Source organism: Notolabrus celidotus, chromosome 20 (genome assembly GCF_009762535.1).
Source record: "Notolabrus celidotus isolate fNotCel1 chromosome 20, fNotCel1.pri, whole genome shotgun sequence".
NCBI classification, from domain to species: Eukaryota; Metazoa; Chordata; class Actinopteri; order Labriformes; family Labridae; genus Notolabrus; species Notolabrus celidotus.
Genome location: NC_048291.1, coordinates 23,538,284 through 23,558,443, shown reverse-complemented (window position 1 = coordinate 23,558,443; position 20,160 = coordinate 23,538,284). Strand labels below are relative to the sequence as shown.

Here is a 20,160-nt window from a genome sequence, read left to right as displayed (position 1 = left end):
AACATATCTGTGAAAAAAAAGAAAAATAATTAAATATTCCGGAATTATCTAACAACGCGTGACAGAAATTTAATCAAAGTCTCAAACAAATGTCTCACGAGAAATTAAAGAGCATAAGAGCACTTCGAATTTTAATCATGGACAGGCAATTAAAGGCAAAGCTACATCCAGAGAGGCAAAGTGGGCAAAGGCCCATGAGTCCCAAAGGCTCCAACCTTATTGTCTTTGGTCTGATTTGTTTGCTTATTAAATTTTAAATTGATTAGGTGCATGCGCAACAACTGCAAAATGTCACCATACATGAGAAGAGCCTCTACACAAGGTCCTTGTTTACAACAACCCTTTAGGGTTTTTTCCTCCTGTCCTTTTACTAGTTTGCTTATTATTCATTTTCATAATAAAACCACAGAAAATATAAAGCAAGGTACTACAGTATTATTCTGGCAAAAAGAACAGAAAAGTTGTACTACATAGAGAGTGGGATCAGACTGGAAGCTAGTCGGAGTTTATAATAATAATAATAATAATAATAATAATAATAATAATAATAATAATAGTAATAATATTAAAAAAATAATAATAATAATAAACATCATCATCATCATCATCATCATCATCATCATCATAGTAATCATATCGGTTTCATAATTAGTATAAGTATAATCATATTAATAACAGTATTATTTTATTAGAATAATAAGTATAATCATAATTATTATTGTGGTTATTGTGATAATAATAATGACAATTATGATAATTATCATTATTATCATACTACTACTACTAATAATACAAATAATAAATAAATATGATTATTATCATTAATAGTAATATAATAATAATAATAATAATAGTTATTATTATTATTATTATTATTATTATTATTATTATTATTATTATTATTATTATTATTATTAACTGCACCTATACTTCCCACAACACAGATTCTATAGCACACTTCATGAAGTGAGCAAAGGGTTAAGTTGATAACATTTTTAATAGGAGTTAAAATGAGTTTAAAACCCATGTGACACCAGTACCCACCCATTGCACTTGACATTTTAGTGGATCTGTACATAAACTACAACGCAAAAAGCCAAGAGAGGCATTAAGCTGCATGCACTGAACTGACAAACACAATGCTGCTGAGTGAAAACTCGCCTCATGACGTTAGAAGGAAGTTTGACTTCATGAACACATTAAAATGCAAATATTGAAATAATTAAAAGTGAGATAGTACAAACTGTTAACTAAACTAATGTTTGCATTATTAGATCACAACTGTTTATTTGCAGCAGCAATTATACTACAACTGTAAATAGTAATTGTAGTTATTGTCACACTTGTGATAAACAGGGAGGAAAAAACTATATAATTATAAGAAAAAACACTCCATAAGTTTCACACACTAAGGATCTCAGACGACTCTGAACTGTTGTCATGCGTGTGCTCCCCTCAGACTGGTGCTCCCAGTATGATGTCGATGTGTGACGAGTCCTCACCCTGGATGCTGATTGGTTCCACTCTCTTTCTTGGGCGTGGCTACTCAGAAACACGGAAGTTGTGTTTCGTACAGTTCTAACAAAGTTGCAATGTATTTAGATGAATTACAATAACAATATAGAATATGGTTATTATTTATGTGTCATCAAATGGCCAAACCTGCAGCTTGTGTCATTATTTTAGAGAAAGAATCATTATGAGAAAAAAATGAACTGTGCCTTTGACCTACTCATGGGCTACGTGTGGGCCCTTCAGGTGGAAACCTATAGTGTTTATTGTACATGAGATATGAGGGGTAGGGGCATGGACCACACACAAACCACAATCCTTTATCACCTGACTGCCTTATCTGATTATCTTCATATCGATGTCATGTTTTACAATGAACAGGGATGAAACTAGAAAAAAACAACAATATCATAAGTTGCCCTTGTCTCGTTTATTATGTGCCAGGATTTTGTGTGCTGTCAAAAACTATTGGACACCCTCTCTGATATTCATCTTTACTCCTGAGCTTGTACCTTGCCTGTAAAAGTTACCTTTAGTTAAAAGATCAGACAATAAATAAAGAGAGCAGTAGTTTTGTGTTTGAGCAATACATGCCTTTAGCTTTTGTATATTTATAATTTCCAAATGATGTAGGTGTAGCTCCATTTTGGGCTGCCAGATCCTATTCCTGTCGGTCTATTGTGTGGATGGATGGATGGAAAGCTGTATAGGGGGAGGAGGAGGAGGAGGTGAGGGCGAACCGAGCAGATAAGAGAACTGGCTTATTGGCTCCGCTGCTGCCTGTAGAGCTCATATTTTTTACCAGAAACAACCAAGGGGTCGTGCTGTATGTGTTACAGGCCGAAAGGCAACGTTATCGCGGCCTGGGAGCTACCGAGAGGACGGTAGCATGATAGTCGTGGAGAGGAAGAAACGGACGGAAGAGGGCCTGTATCTGCATTTTACTTCGCCGAATTCATTGAGTCGGTAACCAACAGCAGCGTCCGACATGGGGAAGGAGGTAAATGGTGTTTCACGGAGTCGGTTTGAGGTGAGTCCACCATCAGTATTAACTGACAGCCATTGACACATGTCCAATGTAGCTTTTAAACACATTATGGTATGGGCCTACATCACGACTGTCGCTGTATATAATAAAAACTGCGCTTATAGTGAGGCTGTGGATTCAGCTCTTCCGCAGTCAGGGTTTGGGATTAGGTCAAACGCTGTTGTTTTTGTTCTTACAACATATAGCCAAGGCCTGGTGTGTGGTCTGCTTGCAACTCAGCATTTTTCCACTAAGCCTGTCGTAATGTTTAATAATGATCAGGGGTTCTCAGAGGTCCTGATATGTTGTCCTCTTTCTCCTATGCGCCGTCAAAACAAAGACACACAGGCTAGCTTTACAGAGCACGCCGAGGACAGCAGCTGCACATTCACCCATTTTCCAGGAAAGGGAACTTGTTGACTGCTACACAATCTGCAACCTTTTTACAGCTCGGGTTATTTGAACTCATATTTTACTACTTTTGTTTCCCTTGTTGGGTTGTATTATTGTCCATGGCCGCTGCGCTTGAGGGGGGGGGCTGACTGCTACATGCACCCCGTGTTAGCACACAACTTTCAACTCATGGGCCGAGGCTGCTCCAGTGCAACACACACCTTTAAACCCCCGCCGTGAGATCCTGATATGACAAGAGCAACATGTACACACACACACCTAATCTAAAGTGTTGTTGTCTTGAAATATATATCGTGAGCTCTGTGTGAGGATATAAAGCTGGATATTTGGGTGAAAACTTGTCCTGACACACTCTCTATCCGGCCAGTGACATTGGGCTGTGGAGCCTGAGCACTTGGTGTGGTTTAATCCCCAGCTAGCGTGGGATTTGTGTCTGGTTTTATTTATTTTTAACGGTGCAACAGCTGACGACTCAGAAGATTCAGCCATTACCTTCTGGCCCGACAGCTGCGGTGGAGCCGATTGTCAAGTGAACTGTGTGATGACACGGAAGTGGCTCAATTAGGCCTTCAAAATAAAAGCGATGATGTGACATTGTCGATGTAAACAATATATCTTAAAAGATAGATTGGATGGATACCTATTTTGAATAGGGATGCACCAATCCCACTTTTTAGGTCCTGATACCGATATCAATACCTGGGCTTTGGTATCTGCTGATACCGATACTAGCTGATCTGATCCCGGTATTGATTTAACAATCTCTATTCCTTAATGTGAGGATAGAATCATGTTTTGGCAACTTCAGGCTTTTCTGACTGTGTTAACCAAAATAAAATAAACATTTTTAAACTGACAGTATCATTATTCAAGAGATTATAAATATGTACCATTAGTTTGGTGAGTTATTCTTCAAACCAATAGATCTTAAAATTCAACTGTAATCCTCAGCAGTGGATAAGAGGAATTACATATTCTGTATAAAAAAAACTGCTTCAAATGAGAAAATAAAAAATATGCCAACGTAGTGTGTCCCACTGAGATGAATAGATCTGCCATATGGATCGGCACTATATATCGGCCCCTTGTCACCGATATCCGATCTAGCTTTTTGAGTCCGATCTAGCCGATATCTTATACCAGGATCGGAGCGGTGCATCCCTAATTTTGAACAATTAAATTTTATATGGGAGCCTGAGTTGACCCTGTCAGTAATTAAAGCAGTGATAATGCACTAATCTTAAATTGCTAAATGTGTTGTTTTTCAAAGAAAACCCCCCATTCACATCAAATTGCATATGAATAAACCAAGTGGCAACCTTCAGTCTCAAACTATGAAGCCCATGCGGAAGTGTTATAAACTGCAAGTCATTGAGTATCCGCTTGAGGCTGGCTGCAGAAACACTGGAAACCACCCAGACACCAATTCAAAAAAGACGATCTTTACAGCAGGAATAAACATGTTTACAGCCTGGTTCATCAAATGGCTTGGCTCTAGGTAGCTAATCTCTATCGGCACACACTGTACTTAATTTTTTTCTAATGTGACGGTTCAGAAGATATTAAGATTACAAGTTTTTGCCCAAATAAGGACATGACTGACTTGACTCCCAGACAGGAACACATCTATTGGCTATGAGGCTCAAACTCCGCCTCTTTACGTCACACTGTGCCTGGTGGGGTTCCGCATTTCCAATATGGCTGCCGCCGTCGGTTGGCGTCAAAACAGCGCTCAGGAACTGATGGGTGACGTCACGGATACCACGTCCATATTTTATACAGTCTATGGAATAAACATTATAATTTGTTGGATAGATTTTAGTTTAGATGAAAAGATTAAGCCTGAGAGAACCCAAAAACAAAGTTTACACAAACAACAAAAAGAAGAGTACAAGAGAGAGAGGGATCACGTCCATTGCTGATGTCAGATGAAGGATAAGGAAGCAGAGACCAAAAGAAACAGGCAACCAGGAAATACATTTTCTCTCTGTAGGATCGCCATGGCACGAATGACAAACATAGGTAGGCAAAAGAAAATTAGAAATAAAAACAAAAACAAACAAAGAAACAACCCCCCCCCACTCCACCCCATCCCCCCAAGCACCTTCGCACCCCATCCCAAAGACCCGGTGGACGGACTAAAATTTGTTCATAGCAACAACTTCAGAGTATTTATGGTATCAAGCCAACTTGTCACATTATTGGTTTTAGCATGATGCATTTCTGCTGCCAACATTCCATGCGGGCAACATCATTAAAACCCAACAGCCAATTCTGCACTGATAGTGAGCGGGGGATTTCCATCTACAGGCTATAATTTTGTGGATTTCATAAGGTGAAACTTGATTAATGAATGTCTCCAGAAAAGCACAGCCTCTCCCATATCTTTGTCCCGTATGCCCTGCTAGAGTTTTATTTTGACAGGTATCACAGGAAATGGTTTTCTGTCATCCTTCTGACTTTACTGCTCTGCGGTAGATACTGATCTGTTGTACACTAGTCCTAAACAAAGGACTACAGCTCTCTGTAAAGAAGACAAGCAATAATGAAGCCTAACAATAATGTTCCTTGGAAGTTATGTGTGAATGATGACCATAATGAGATTTCAGTCAACACTAGGTTATGTATATTTGAGGGAATTGATGTAAGAGTCTCAAAAACAAAACTTGTAAGCAATGAAACAGTGTGTTCACTGCTGGCTTTGGTGTCTGATTACTTGTCCTTAAACACATGATCCATGTATGCAGTGATTGACTGAACATCTGAACCCAATCAAGCCATGTGTTTGATATGAGTTCATTGTGCATATCACCATCAGATTTGTCAGCCTGATCTCATTTTAATAAAAGGTTGGGGTCTTTTCAGAAAACAACACAAACCAGTTTTTCTAAAAATAATATCCCACTTTGTTTTGCTTCACAATGATCTCTAGCTTGAGGTTACAGCTCACCCAGCTTTTACCTCCTGCCAGGCCTGCTTCACTGACTATAGCTGACCAGTGGAGAAAACATAATGCTTACATTCATGCAGCATCAGGTTCATTTCATGTTAGAATACAAAAGGGGACAGTGTATGCCCGTTGACCATGCGCATCTGGTTCTTTGGAAATGGCTCTGGATTATTTGGAGAGTTGCTCTGGTGAAGGCGAGCTGTCAGAGTCAGTTTGCCCCAAATCCAAATGTCTGTCCTTTCTTTACTCCCTCAAAATTTTACACGTCTGCGCTGGCAGGCAGCCCTTGAATAGACAGCTGTGTGTTTGTGTGTCAAGTGTGTGTATGTGGAGGTTGTATGTTTATCAAAGAGAGACAGAGAGGCTTTGACCCGGAGCTGACTTGATTTTTAAACAGGCAGACCTGACAGTTTTTTTTGTGAGCTGTTGAATATGAATTGGCTTTGGTTTTTCAAGTCCAACAAAACCCGGAGCCATCGTTAATGTGGTTTTAGTTATGACACTTGTAATCAAATTAGTGCAAAGTACACACTGTCAGGAACCGTTATTACTTATTATGTCACCAAGCAAGAAGTCAACATTTCCTTGATTTTGGATCATGACTGCTTCACACTTGGACCTGTGGATAAGTGCAAATAAGGACATTTGCAGATTATGTGTTGATCTTGTCACACAGATGTTTGCTTATTGTAAATAACGTGTCATCCTGCACCTTTTTATTTACACACCAAAGCCCCCACCCCTTAATTACCCTGTCGCTGGGTTAGATTTATCTCTCTGAGTCTATGGAGGAAAACTGATCGGGCCAGATGTTGCTTCACTCGTCTTGTTGTGACTGATGCAGAGATGCTGTCCAATATCTTTCTCTTGACATCCCGCATTTCACAATTATGATGTTCCACACTTTGCCCTGAATTTCTAAATAACTGGGGGTGTTCTTATCTAAGAAGCAAGTTAATGTCTCTTTGTTTGCCGAGACCTTGTCTGTGGATTACAGGCCAGTATTTGCGCTCACATGGCATGCAATTATTCCTGTGGAAATCCATTAGCTGTTTGCAGAAGCTGGAGCGATTTGTGGGAGAGTCACAAAAGATATATTGTAACTGATTGTAACAACTCAGTGCATGCTGGTGTCAAAACTTACAGTGTAAACATCACAGGAAGTAAGGTCAGAATATGCATGCAGAACAGATAACAGAAGTAGAGACCGTCACAGCTCTGAGGTCCTCATTACAAAGTCCCATCCTGCTAATTTTCCTCACAAGACACAAAATCCAGTCTCATGTTGCTGCTTTATCTGTCACCCTTTGTGTTTCCTAAGACCTGACATTGACTCAATCTCAGCTGATGAGATTACCATCATTTATCCTTGCTTTTATGCTGGGGCTGTCCTTGAGATGGTGAGTGGATGAAGGGCCCCCCCCCAGCTATGTTACAACAGCCTGCAAGGACTAATATTATCCCTCTGTGCTTTTTCAGATGTTCACAAACAGCGACGAGGCAGTCATCAATAAGAAGCTGCCCAAGGAGCTGTTGTTAAGGTGAGTGACATTTCCAAACACTCCAGACCGTCTGTAGGGTTTTCTGTTCTCAAGCAAAACTGTCATGTTGTCCTACTCCACATTCTCTACCCTCGCGCCTGTTCAGCACATCCAGTCATACACAGCGACACAATCAGCCTCGCACCACCCGTCTCCCTCAACACCCGTCAGACACAGACACACACTCAGACTGTCCATCTCACGATCATACTGACGAATGTTTGCCTCCTCGTCCTTGTACAAACATTTCAGTTTAACCAACCACCAGGATGCCAGCATCCCTCCTGCTCCACCCTTCTATGCCTCCCCAATGCTAAACCTGTAATTGAATACAGATGCCTGAAGTTATTAAGCAATCAAATTGACTTGAGGTTAAAAAAAAAATCTCAGCAGCCCTTCAGCAAACTGAAAATGAAGGCCATAACTCAGGCCTCCGCCTCGCTGGCGAAGTGTCCGTGCTGCGGCTGCTGACTCTGTGCAGCCTGGCTGTGTTCACCACTCTGATTTGTGAGGCTGGCAGGCTGTGCTGGGATCTGCTGCATCCCTACTTTAAACCCAACTCTGTGTTTTTGCTGCATCAGGGCTTAAATGTTAAGTTTCCAGCTCTGCTCCTTGGAAAAAGGTTGTGTGTTTTCCTCAGCAGGATCCCACTTTGAGTAAACACTTGAATCCCACAAACGGGGTAAACACATCGATCCTGCTGACAGTCTAAGGCAATATTAGCTGATTTGCTCACACCCCTGTGCCATGATGGAAAGCAGCTGCACGGGTTGAGGGCCAGGTCTAGTGTAAAGAGAAAGCTTCTGGTAGTGAGGATCAGGGTCTCTGAACCGTCCCTGTCTGTCTTCCAGAATCTTCTCCTTTCTGGATGTGGTGACACTCTGTCGCTGTGCCCAGGTCTCACGGGTGAGTCTGTGTTCACAAGGTGTGTGTATGCATGTGTGTATGACTGTTTCTGTTTGTGTGTGTGTGTTTGGAAGTGTGCGTTCTCCATGTCAGTGTTGTCTGACACAAAAAGTGATGACCCTAAACGTGAGTTTCTCCCTCCCTGCTCTCAGTCCTGGAACGTTCTGGCCTTGGATGGCAGCAACTGGCAACGGATCGACCTCTTTGACTTTCAGAGAGACATTGAGGTGAGAAGAATCAGATTGTTCTCTACTTTACTCACACCTGTAGCTTCAATATTTAATGTTTACCTTCCCTTCACCCTTCACTCTTTATCTGTCGTTACTGAGATGAATACAGAGGAGCAAATCCAGCAGGCTGAGTGGGTTGTTTTTGTTGCAGGGCCGGGTGGTGGAGAACATCTCCAAGCGGTGTGGAGGGTTCCTGAGGAAGCTGAGCCTACGGGGTTGCCTGGGCGTAGGTGACAGCGCCCTGAGGTGAGTTTGGCGAGGACTTACTCTGACAGTAATTCTATGTCACACTCAGGAGAGGTAGATCCACCAGGTTCAGTTTGACTGCCATCACTGAAATATTTACTTGTGTTTCTCTGCAGGACTTTCTCACAGAACTGCAGAAACATCGAGCTGCTTAGTCTAAATGGCTGCACTAAGATCACAGACAGGTATGTGTACTGTTTCCCTAATGCAAATAAAACAGAACACCTTTCCTCCCTGGCTAAAGCACTTGTTGTCTCTCTCCTCTCAGCACGTGTAACAGCCTCAGTAAGTTCTGTCCAAAGCTGAAGCACCTGGACCTCGCCTCCTGTACCTCAATCACAAACCTGTCACTCAAAGCTCTCAGGTGTGTGGGCTCAAAGCTGTCTCTGTCCTTCATCAAACATTTTTACAAACAAATGATAACATACAGCACAATCTTCCTAATAATGTGTATGTCATCTTTATCCTCTCTCCCCCTCATTGCTGTGTTCTTGTTCAATTAACACCCTGCCTTTTTCCTTCTCTCACCCATCCTTCATCTCAGTGAGGGCTGCCCCCTGCTAGAGCAGCTCAACATCTCCTGGTGTGATCAGGTCACAAAAGATGGCATCCAGGCCCTGGTGCGTTCGTGCCCTGGACTAAAAGGCCTTTTTCTCAAGGGATGCACACAGGTATAGTCGACGACTGTCACTACAGAATAATGCGCACCACTTCCTATACGAGGGAGGATGTGTCTGAAAAAAGGCATGCTACCTGCTGTTAGAAGAAAACGTAAACACAATCATACAATGCTAGTCTGATATGTCAACTGTCATAAGTGCACGGTGAAAAGTCTAAGAAGAATTCACAGATCAATTATTTTAAGTCAGAAGAAAACACATTGTCAATAGTGAAGACATGCACTCAGTTAGCAGAGATGTCAGTTAAACCAAGGAGTGATTTTAGAAGCTGTGCATCAGTTTGTGATGCTAAGTGTCTTTAATGGACTCATCAACACAGTGTAGGTAGAGTGTTGTGGGGTAAGTTGAAGAGGGCAAATAATAGAAATATTCAGACGGTGAAATATAGTTCAACATATGAACACAAGTACAAAGTGTCTCCAGTAATTGGCTCCTCTGCTCTGTAACACATTTGATAAGTGCAGATGGATTGTTGTTGATGTTTGTCTGTCCTCTGTAATCTCTCCTACAGCTAGAGGATGAGGCTCTGAAGCATATTGGGGCTCACTGTCCAGAGCTGGTTACACTCAACCTGCAGACATGCTCTGTAAGTATGTTGTTGAAGTTTAAGATATCTGGAAATCCAAATGTTCAGCTATTTCAGTGAAACTTGTAGACATTGTAGATTAATACTGAAGACATCAAAACTATCAAATAATCTGGTTTTGCCATAATATGGATTACAACAGTAGTCAAATAGGGCTATCCATTGTGTGCTAACCCTAACTCTGAACAACACAACTGATGGTCTCAAACACATTAAGAAGGCAAGTCATTCTACAAAAGAACTCTTGACAAGGCTCATGTTAATTAGAAACCATTCCAGGAGACCACTTCATGAAGCAGACTGAGAGAATACCAAGAGTGTACAAAGCTGTCATGAAGGAAAAAGGGGGCTACTTTACAGAATCTAAAATATAAAACATATTCTAGTTTGTTTTACATTTTTTTGTGAAATAGATAACTCCATATATGTTCTTTCATAGTTTTGAAGCCTTCAGTATTAATCCATGGTGTTTCAAATAATTAAAATAAGTACAACCCCTTGAATGAGAAGGTGTTTCCAAACTTTTGATTGTTAGTGTATGTCATTGAAAAGCTTTTAAACATTTGTGGGGATCAGTTGCACAATTCAAAGCCCATGTGTCTTTTGTCTTTTCTCACAGTGTGTCTTTAAAAAGTTATCTTATCTTTAAAAAAAAAGTTGGGAAAGAAATAGTTCTCGGAGGTCCTCAGATATCTGTCAACGTATGCATTGATTGCCTTTCATGCAAAGCTGCAGTCAAGCACATGAAAGCTGCCATGTTTTCACACCATTATGAACACAGGTTTCGTTGCTGCACATACACAAACTCAAAATCTGTCTCTCTCTGAGCAGCAGATCACAGACGAGGGCCTCATCACAATTTGCAGGGGTTGTCACCGCCTGCAGTCTCTGTGTGTGTCCGGCTGTGCCAATATCACAGACGCCATCTTGCACGCACTGGGACAGAACTGCCCTCGCCTCAGGTGAATTTACACACCAACACCTACACACACACTCTGAACCCAACCCTGCACCACTTCCTGGACTCTAAAAAAAACCCTCTTAATTAGTCTGTGACTTAATCGTGACATCTTACTGTTTTGCTAGATATTAGTGTGTTATTGTCCACCTTACCCTGTGAAGTCATCTCACTTTGGTGGAATAATTTACTCTGAGTACAAGAATGATTTGTGATGATCAGATTGAATAGCTTTGATAAAAGGCGTTTAAAGTCTGTGCATAATAATAATGGATTCATTATTTTATCCTGCTTTATATATTTTATTATCCTGTAGATCTCCATGAAGTCCTTCAAAGTGACAGAGAGACAGTGATGTCATCTTTAAACTCTGTGCTCTTCTCTTCTCCTCTACAGAATATTAGAAGTAGCTCGCTGCTCTCAGCTTACAGACGTGGGCTTCACTACATTAGCAAGAGTGAGTGTGGCATCTGGCTCTTGTTTGCATGCAACCATTCTTTGCTTACAGATTAAATTTCTTGAAATGTACCCAAACCAACGTTAGAGAGTAGTTTCTCCCTGCTCATCATCCTCTCTCTCTCTCTCTCTCTCTCTCTCTCTCTCTCTCTCTCTCTCTCTCTCTCTCTCTCTCTCTCTCTCTCTCTCTCTCTCTCTCTCTCTGCTGCAGAATTGTCACGAGCTGGAGAAGATGGATCTAGAGGAATGTGTGCAGGTAAATCAACGATCCAAGCTACACAAACGATGGTTGTTGTTTGGAGACTGCAGCTGTAACATTTCTGTCTTTCTTTGACTTCTTCATCAGATCACAGATGGAACACTTATCCAGCTGTCCATCCACTGCCCTCGTTTGCAAGTCCTGGTGAGTCTGTGCCTGTTGCTCATACACACTTTGCTCCAGCAGCATTTACACCAACAACAAATCACATCTTATCCAAACACAGTTGAGTAATACAGCCTCCTGTGCTGGTGTGTTCTTTTAGAGTCTGTCTCACTGTGAGCTGATCACTGATGATGGCATCAGACACCTGGGCAGTGGCCCCTGTGCTCATGACCGTCTGGAGGTGATCGAGCTGGACAACTGCCCCCTGATCACAGATGCCTCGTTGGAGCACCTGAAGAGCTGCCATAGTCTGGATCGCATCGAGCTGTACGACTGCCAGCAGATCACGCGTGCCGGCATCAAGAGACTAAGGGTGAGCTGTGTGGGCAAACAGCGGTGAATCACTACTGATTCATTCAAAGGATCTACTGCAAACACCCATTGTATTAACTTCAAATATGCTGGTGCAACTTGTTTGAAATCCAAGCAGCTGTGGCTCAGTGGAGGAGTCGGTCGTTAGCTTTGAGTGTTGAACACAGTCCATTTACCATTCACAGACATTTTATTGCATCTGAGGCAAAGCACAAATCACAGTGCTACAATACACACCCGGTCCCAACACTGGATTCTGATCAGGGGCACCAGGTTTCTAGAATCTCGTGGTGCCATGTGGCAGCCCAGATGAGACGTATGCATCTTTTCTGCTGGTTTGTCATTATCCAAAGGTATAAGAAGTAGAATAACAACAGGAAATATAATGTGACAGTAAAGGTGGATACAAGACAGCAAGCAAGTAAAGATGTAGAAATGCAGTTTGATATTTTGGCAACAATTAGAGGAAGAAAATATGAAGAATTCGTTTGCAAAAACAGATAACTCACTTTTGAAAAATTCAAAAAAAAAATCAAAAAACACATTTTTTCTATTACTAGCTTTTGGTATGATCAATCAACTGAGGTTGGGTGGCTTTGACTAAGTTAAAATGACTTTACTAATCAGGGGTATCTTGGAAATGCAACTTTATTAGGAATCTATATCAAAAAGAAATATGTTTTTTTTAAATTCATAAAAACAGAGTTATCTGTTTTTGCAAATGAACTCTTCATATGTGAATCAGTTTGTGTCCTTCAGTCTTTGAAGATATTTCTATAACCATAGAACGAAAAATACTTCCAACCCTGTTCTGAACACTACATGGTGTTTCATGTCAGGTGTGTTTGACTTCTGTAAAGTCTGAGCGAGTTCAGTTAATAAAACCTTCACAAAGGTAAATAAGAGATGGTAAATCAAAACAGCAGCAGTGTCGTTAGTGCTGTCTCTCACTGCTTAATGCTGTCTAACAGTAATATTTATGTAAGAGCTTAGCCTGCTCCTTTTTAGCTTTCAGCCAACAGCAGTGGCCCTGAGAATAATCCTGCAGAGCTGCAGAAGAGGACTGGGCTCTGGCAGGTTAATTACCACACTAAAGTATACCTGGCCTGTTTGAGTGACTGAGGAAGCTACAGAGGAGAAATGTTGTCATTAGAAAGATGCATTCATAAAGTCATGCACTGTTGTCCAGTGTTGGAGTCGTCTCCACTCAAAAGAAGTGAGTAATCAAAGCTAAAGTGTGAAGCACAGATTGTCTGCTCAACATTAGTGCGTGTCCAGAGAGATCTTGTCTCTTCATCAGCATTAGATCTGCTGTCACTTCTGACTGCGATGTCAGTATAGTACATTTAATCAATCACAGCTTCACTGAGTGTGAATAAATCTGATTTAAGATGTGATTTCAGGGTCTTCACATGCAACAAGTAGTGATGTGTTAAGCTACTTGATGCAGGTTTACAAGTTTTGATATGATCCATTAACACATTTCCATCTGTTTCTCTTCTTTTTCTGCACAGACCCATCTGCCCAACATCAAAGTGCATGCATACTTCGCTCCCATCACTCCGCCCCCCTCTGTCGGAGGCAGCCGTCAGAGGTTTTGTCGCTGCTGTGTCCTGTTATGATGTAAAGACAACAACCCCCCCCTTTCCTTACCCGGTGTCCCTCGTACATGCTCCCCACAGCCTGTCACTTGACCCCTGACCTGCTGTCCCCCTCCTGGCCGCTCTGTCAGAACGTACATGCTGGTGTGCACCCCGCACCCTCCATCCCCTTTTTGGAGCTGCAGAGAGAGGGTGAGAGCTAAATCACGCTACAGGGTCTCTGGTAACTTTCCCAAAAACATTCCCAAAACTGGCCGCCACACAGTCCACATCAGGCGAAATACAGACACATGCACAGATTAAGAAGAATGTCTGAACATTCCTGGTTGGTGTTCAGAGGACAAGCCAGTATTACAAAGAGGGTTATGTAAAACATCAAATGTGATCGCCACTGTTAAAGGATTTAACTCCTCATTGGGTAAAGTACAAAAGAATTGTTTAAAGGATTACAGAACAAGACTTTAACATCAAAAACAACAACTGCTCCATATTTGAGGGGAGTTATTCTCGACTTTGAGACAGATTACGGTCACACTGAGGAGGTGAAATCACTCTTAACTTCTCACACATAGTTCCCTCAGTGTTTAAGGTCACCCAACAGCTACCTCCAGACAAGAACTGCACTCGAGTAAGACCTGTGTTAGCTTCGATCTGCAGGCTGTTCATTTCAGAAAGGGGAAGCAGTGCAGCAAGTTAACTGCCAACACCCCAAACACATAGCAAGCAGCAGCAAGCATACTCTGTGATTCATTATTATTATTGTATTTTTTTTAAAAGCATACTTGCATCTTTTTGCACTTCCAGTAAAGCAATGACGAGACACTTTACAAAGACAGCCTTCTTTGAAATTTAGGGCTGGCAGTTAAGACTTCCCTTTTCATGCGCACACTGAGCTTGCTACACCTGTACCCTCAACCTCTCTCTGTCCCTCTGTCACAATCAGAAGCTTCAATATACTGAAGAGAAAAAAAAAGACAAAGTTTAATATTTTTCTAAAAATGGACACCAATTAAGACTTACAAGTGGGGACGAGAAGATGCCAAATGTTGCATGTAACAACTCTAGTTTTTTAAAGTCTAACTGTACATATACAAGAAGACTGCGGAGTGGACAGAGAGTCAAAGCCAGCGAAGCAACAGAAGACAATGTGAGACTGCTGTTCATGGATCTTCCTGAGGGATCTATGGAAGATCACTTGGGCTCCATGCAGTACAGACGTGTGTTGAAATATGCTCAGGAGCTTTGGACAAACAAACTGAGCCGGCTCTTTATCTGGAGTTTCAGAGGAACTGATGCCGGCCTGTTGAAGCTCATGTCAGAAACTAAAAAAGTTACAAAACCCTCTGAGAAACAAAGGGTCTGACATCACATGACATGAATCCATGCTGTCAGACTGATACAACGGAAAGAAGAAGCCAACTGAAAACAATCAAAGTAATTCTTTCTTTTAGTTGTTTTGATTTCATTTAGTCGGTTTGATTTCTTTTAGTCGCTCTTGTGTTCACACTGGTGACGGTTCTGATGATGAGGAACTGAATCGAGCGCAGCGGCGAGAGGACTTGCCCGGTGTCAGAGTGGCATTGGCGACTCCTCAACTCCCATGAGGCCTTGCAAGGGACGAAGTGATAGAGCGTTACACTCTGCCACCTGTGACTTCCTCAATATGTCTGAGACCAGTCCCGCTGCTGGAGGTAAAGACCGGATCAGACTGGTGGAGTCACTGCAAGAGGAGGTCAACTGAATCTTGAAACTTGAGCACATGACTCTGGCCTGCTGACAGAGACGATGGAATGATTTTTTGTCACGATGGAGGGCTGCCATGGACTTCAGCCCCCTGCCCTATGAAGTATTGAAGCCTTTTCTTATGGATTATCTTCTCCTGCACTTGCACCTGCTTTACTCTGTGTCTCTCTTCCCCCTTTCATTTTATAAACGTGTCTTTTTCTGCTCTCCTGTCTGCTCTCCTCTGGATCTCCACTGTTTCTCTTCTTTAGCAGTTCTGTTTTGGTGTGGTTTGGATTGCACCTGCTTTGTGTTTGAAGTCATGAGTTCAGTGTCTCCAAGTTGAGTTTGAGTCCTCTTCCAGTCCTCAGATTTGATCTGATGCTGTTTGTGTTTCTATTAAGAGTTTATTGTTACTTAATGTCCAGAGTGTAGCCTTTGTCCAGGGAAGTGTTGGCGCCAGTGCAATTGTAATAAATGTTCAAATTTGAGTTGGATTTTTAAAATGTGAGTTGAGGAGGAGTTCATGATGATGAAGATGAAATGTATGTATGATGTAGGTTCTACAGATTGAATGTTTCCATCAAGGAGAAGTCCTCGAGGTGGCCGTTCAGGCATTGTGTGCCACTTTAGCAGAATCCGATTTTTCTCCATTAAGCGGGCTTTCCTCATCTTAATTTTAATGCCTTGCTTTTTGAAATACTGCTCTCCCACAATGCACCTTGCCCAAATACAAGGCCAAAACCCCGTGTGGAATGTTGATCACTTTCAAATGTCCCAGTTCTGGTTTAAGAAGCATGCCAACAGGCAAAAGACTCCATGATGAATTCTATTCAGTCGGTGATTTGACAGCTACGGCAGGCTGGATAATGTGAGCTGAGATGAATCCAGTGTAATCCAGTCTGATCTGTTTTGTTTGAATGGGGTTTTACGAGGATTAGGGAACAACTAAGAGTCAAAATGGCGGAGATATCAACTGTGCTCTGTCACTGTGCTGTCTGGGGTTAACACAGTTAAGTGGAAGAAAAAGAAAAAGTCATCTGGTTGTAACGCCTTCTATTCCTCCTCGTACAGTTCAGCTGGTTCAGGCTGAGTCAGCAGTGTGCTGTGTGTTTTCACAGCAAACACTCTGAATGGATTTTCATCGACTGAGATTCAACCCACTCCCGATGGTTTTATATGTACAAAGAGATAACCTGTCATTACTCATGTCATGGTACAACATACACTACAAGCTCGACAAAGCAGAATGACTGATTGATTTTTCACCCCCCCATATGAAACACCTCTGTTTCCTTCCATCACATTCTTGGACAAGTTTACACAAAGTCAAGTTCAAACGTTCGTTTCATTCATGTCGCTCCCCAAACACTGGACTCCAGCTGAGGATAAGGACTGTGGGCAAGAGGTGAATCTACAGTGAAAGTCCATGGTAGATTGACGCCTGAGAAATTTCAAAAACAACTTTGACAATGACTGTAGTAATATAATTACTGTAAATCTTTCCTTTTTTTTTCTTTTTTTCTTTTTTTTTTTTTTTTTTTACAATTAACCGATATAAATGACTATGTACGTATGAATAAATATATACCTATATTATTAAGACTTGTCTGGTTTCCTCTGCTGTTGCTCTGGTCATTGTATGGCTAATTTAGCATTAGTAGTGTTTGTGCAGCAGGTGGCAGTAGTACGCTGGCTGTTTGAGTTCCTACATCACTGCTGCTCTGATTTCCCCTCTGAGCTCTCCAGTGACTTGAATAGAGTCACTCTGGTCAGGAGCTATATGGGATAAGCTTTTAGCTCCAGGAGTGAAAAACAATGACTGATTTTTAAAAGAAAAAGAGAGGAAATAATGGACTGAAAATGTGGCATTATTCATGTCTGCTCCAGTTGATGTTTCTCAGGAAGTCATGACTGTATGACATTAATTATTGTATGTTTAATCCTGAAATGCCATGTTCATATGTTTGATGTAAAATGTCTTTAACAAAAGGCCATCATTGGAAATACTTGGCTTTAAAACACCTGCATGAAGCTCCTCTACAGCTGTCTGCCTTTGGATACTAGTGTACTGTTTTCTATTAACGAGTAAATCAATTAGTATATAGATTGTTTGGCAGTCAATCATAGCATGCTTTGTCTGTTATAATATCTAATTATATACCTGACAATTATTAATTCAACCCGACTTTCTAATGTTTGATATAATGTGAATGTGTTGAACATGATGAGTTCTTTAGGTCTGTACTGAAACAATAGACAGATAGGTATACAAACATGTATGTAATTATTCTTCCAGCTCATATCGGCCTTTAAAAGATCCTTTCCTAATACTTTTTCAGAACAAAGCCAGATCTCCCTTTGGTTCACACTTTGAGGTGGAAAACACAGATGAACATTCAGTATCATCATCAGCTCTGGCCCTGTGGCTGCTCCATGACGACTGCTGTCACAGCTGGGATGTGTCTTCTGCCACTCGGGACTCATTTCCATCCTGCTCTTGTTTCCCCCGCCTCCTGATCACCGGGACATCAATGTGTTTTCGCTCTGTTTTAATGTTCATTTTTAGCAGTGGTGTTCCGGCTCTTGGGGTTTCTCATGGAGGATGAAAGGAGGGCATCTCTGAGGGAGAAACTTAAGTGTTCCTGTGCGTCTCCCTCCTCCAGAATATCTTCCAACTGCTCAGTGTTTTGTGAGTTTAACAGAGACGGATCCGATCACAGCTCACTGCACAGCTCCCCAGCAAGACATTGTGTTTCAGTTTATTTTTGACAGCAAAGCCACACTGCTAGACACTTGAAAACTTTTGACTTGGCCTTTGTTGTTTTTTTCCCACAGTGTTTTTTCCACAGTGACTCTGTTATCTGCTGTGCCCTGGCTCTGAGTGAAGAAATAATTAATTTGATAACAGAGGCTCTCTCTCTCTTTGTCTTTCTTCTTTTCTCCCACACACCCACACGCAAAGACTTTGGTGACAGCTTGGAGCAAACTTTGATGTCAGGCTTGGCTAAAATAACTCTGTGCGAATGAACTTTGCCTTATTAGAGAGGAACTCATTCAGAAAATGCTGTGTCCTACTTTTATCACCCCTCTGGAGTATATACAAAGATCAGTAGCTGTGACCACAACTTTTTTTACCTCATTCTTTTTCATCTGAAGAATGATAAAAGCTGTTTAAGGGGGAATCAATGGAAACACACCCCAGGATTTGAGGCTTAAACCGTGATGAGATTGAGATTGTATCAGTAGTACCAATCCTCTGGCCTTACTGCAGCTGCTTGAAACAATCCTACACACTCTGATGCATCCTTAACTCTGCAGAGAGCCTGCATGGGAGCTAAAGCTTCAAACATGTGGAAAATTACAGGGAATGGAGTAGTGGAGTGTGTGGCTAAAACTTTATCAACATTTTGGTCATTCAAAAGAAAGTTACTGTTCAAGGTTTGGTAAATAGGCTGCGGCAGCTTCTAAAGAGACATCCTCACCTACTACTTTCAATGTTTTACACTCGTCTGACAACTTAAAATGATATATCTGATCATACCCCACATGGTATTTCTAATGGTATCAATAGCATTGCATTATGTCAGTAAGTGTTGGCAGGGGCGTCGCCAGGAATTCTGGGCCCCCTGAAAAGATATCTCAGTGGGCCCCATCACCACAGCCAACCCTCCAAATATAACATTGCTGCTATAATACTGGTTTATTTGCATTAAACAAAAATATATGTTTAAAACTATCCTGGTTAACTGACTCAAATCTAAGCTACATATCAATATAATTTTTTTTGTATAACTGCACAATATTGACCTTCAGACTGTCCACCTCTTCAAACAAGATTATTTGAAGCCAAGTGACTGGTTGAATAACAACAAGGGGGCATTATTTTGTGCAACCTAACCTTGTGAATTTAAATAAAACTCTAAAAAACCTACAGTTTACTTTCAATTAGATTCAGCCACACTTGATGCTATGAAAATATAACAATTCCCCACTTTAGGCATAAGATGCATATCTCACAGAGACTCCCCTTTTTTCCAGAAAGGAATTCTGAATGTTTGTTTATTTATTCAAACAATTTTAGTTATCTTATTGCAGTTACTACAAAACACATTTTATTTCAGGCCTATTAAGGGCCCCCCTCCCCACTTGGACCATAGGTAGTCAGTTTCATTTTTGTGTTGGTATGGGTTTGAATGTTTGATGTCATTGCACCTGGGATCAGCTCCAAATGAACATCAAATTGTGTCATTAATAGACTTGCTGGAACAAATTGCAACCATGTAATTACATTAACCTTCACAATCATTCCCATTATGACAGACAGTAGAATTAATGAGGTGAACTCTGTGACTTGGGGAGGAAACAAGCTTCTGTTTTAAAACCCACTCATCACCTCAAAGAGAACATTTCTGTGTGCAAACTGTGAGTTGATCTATATTTAGGTGTAAAAATATGCCCCCGCCCACAACCATGGATCTTGATTGAGTCTAAATGAATCCTGGCAGAGTTGTAAAAATTGCCCCAATCACGCGCCTCAGACGCACGAGAAGGCGTGCCTCGCATTGCGCTTAAATTTAAGTGTGAGCAGTGGA

General features: G+C 41.3%; 1 protein-coding gene across 1 annotated transcript; it reads left to right on the top strand.

The window, feature by feature from the left end:
• The first annotated feature begins 2,118 nt into the window (after nt 1-2,118).
• fbxl20 (F-box and leucine-rich repeat protein 20) lies at nt 2,119-16,056 on the top strand. Its single transcript, XM_034712104.1, has 15 exons — nt 2,119-2,542; nt 7,383-7,444; nt 8,296-8,350; nt 8,503-8,577; nt 8,732-8,826; nt 8,943-9,011; nt 9,095-9,190; nt 9,371-9,497; nt 10,018-10,092; nt 10,924-11,054; nt 11,447-11,507; nt 11,718-11,762; nt 11,853-11,909; nt 12,031-12,243; nt 13,757-16,056. The coding sequence occupies exons 1-15, from the start codon at nt 2,501-2,503 to the stop codon at nt 13,862-13,864; spliced, it is 1,311 nt and encodes a 436-aa protein (XP_034567995.1). The 5' UTR covers nt 2,119-2,500; the 3' UTR covers nt 13,865-16,056.
• The last annotated feature ends 4,104 nt before the right edge of the window (nt 16,057-20,160 follow it).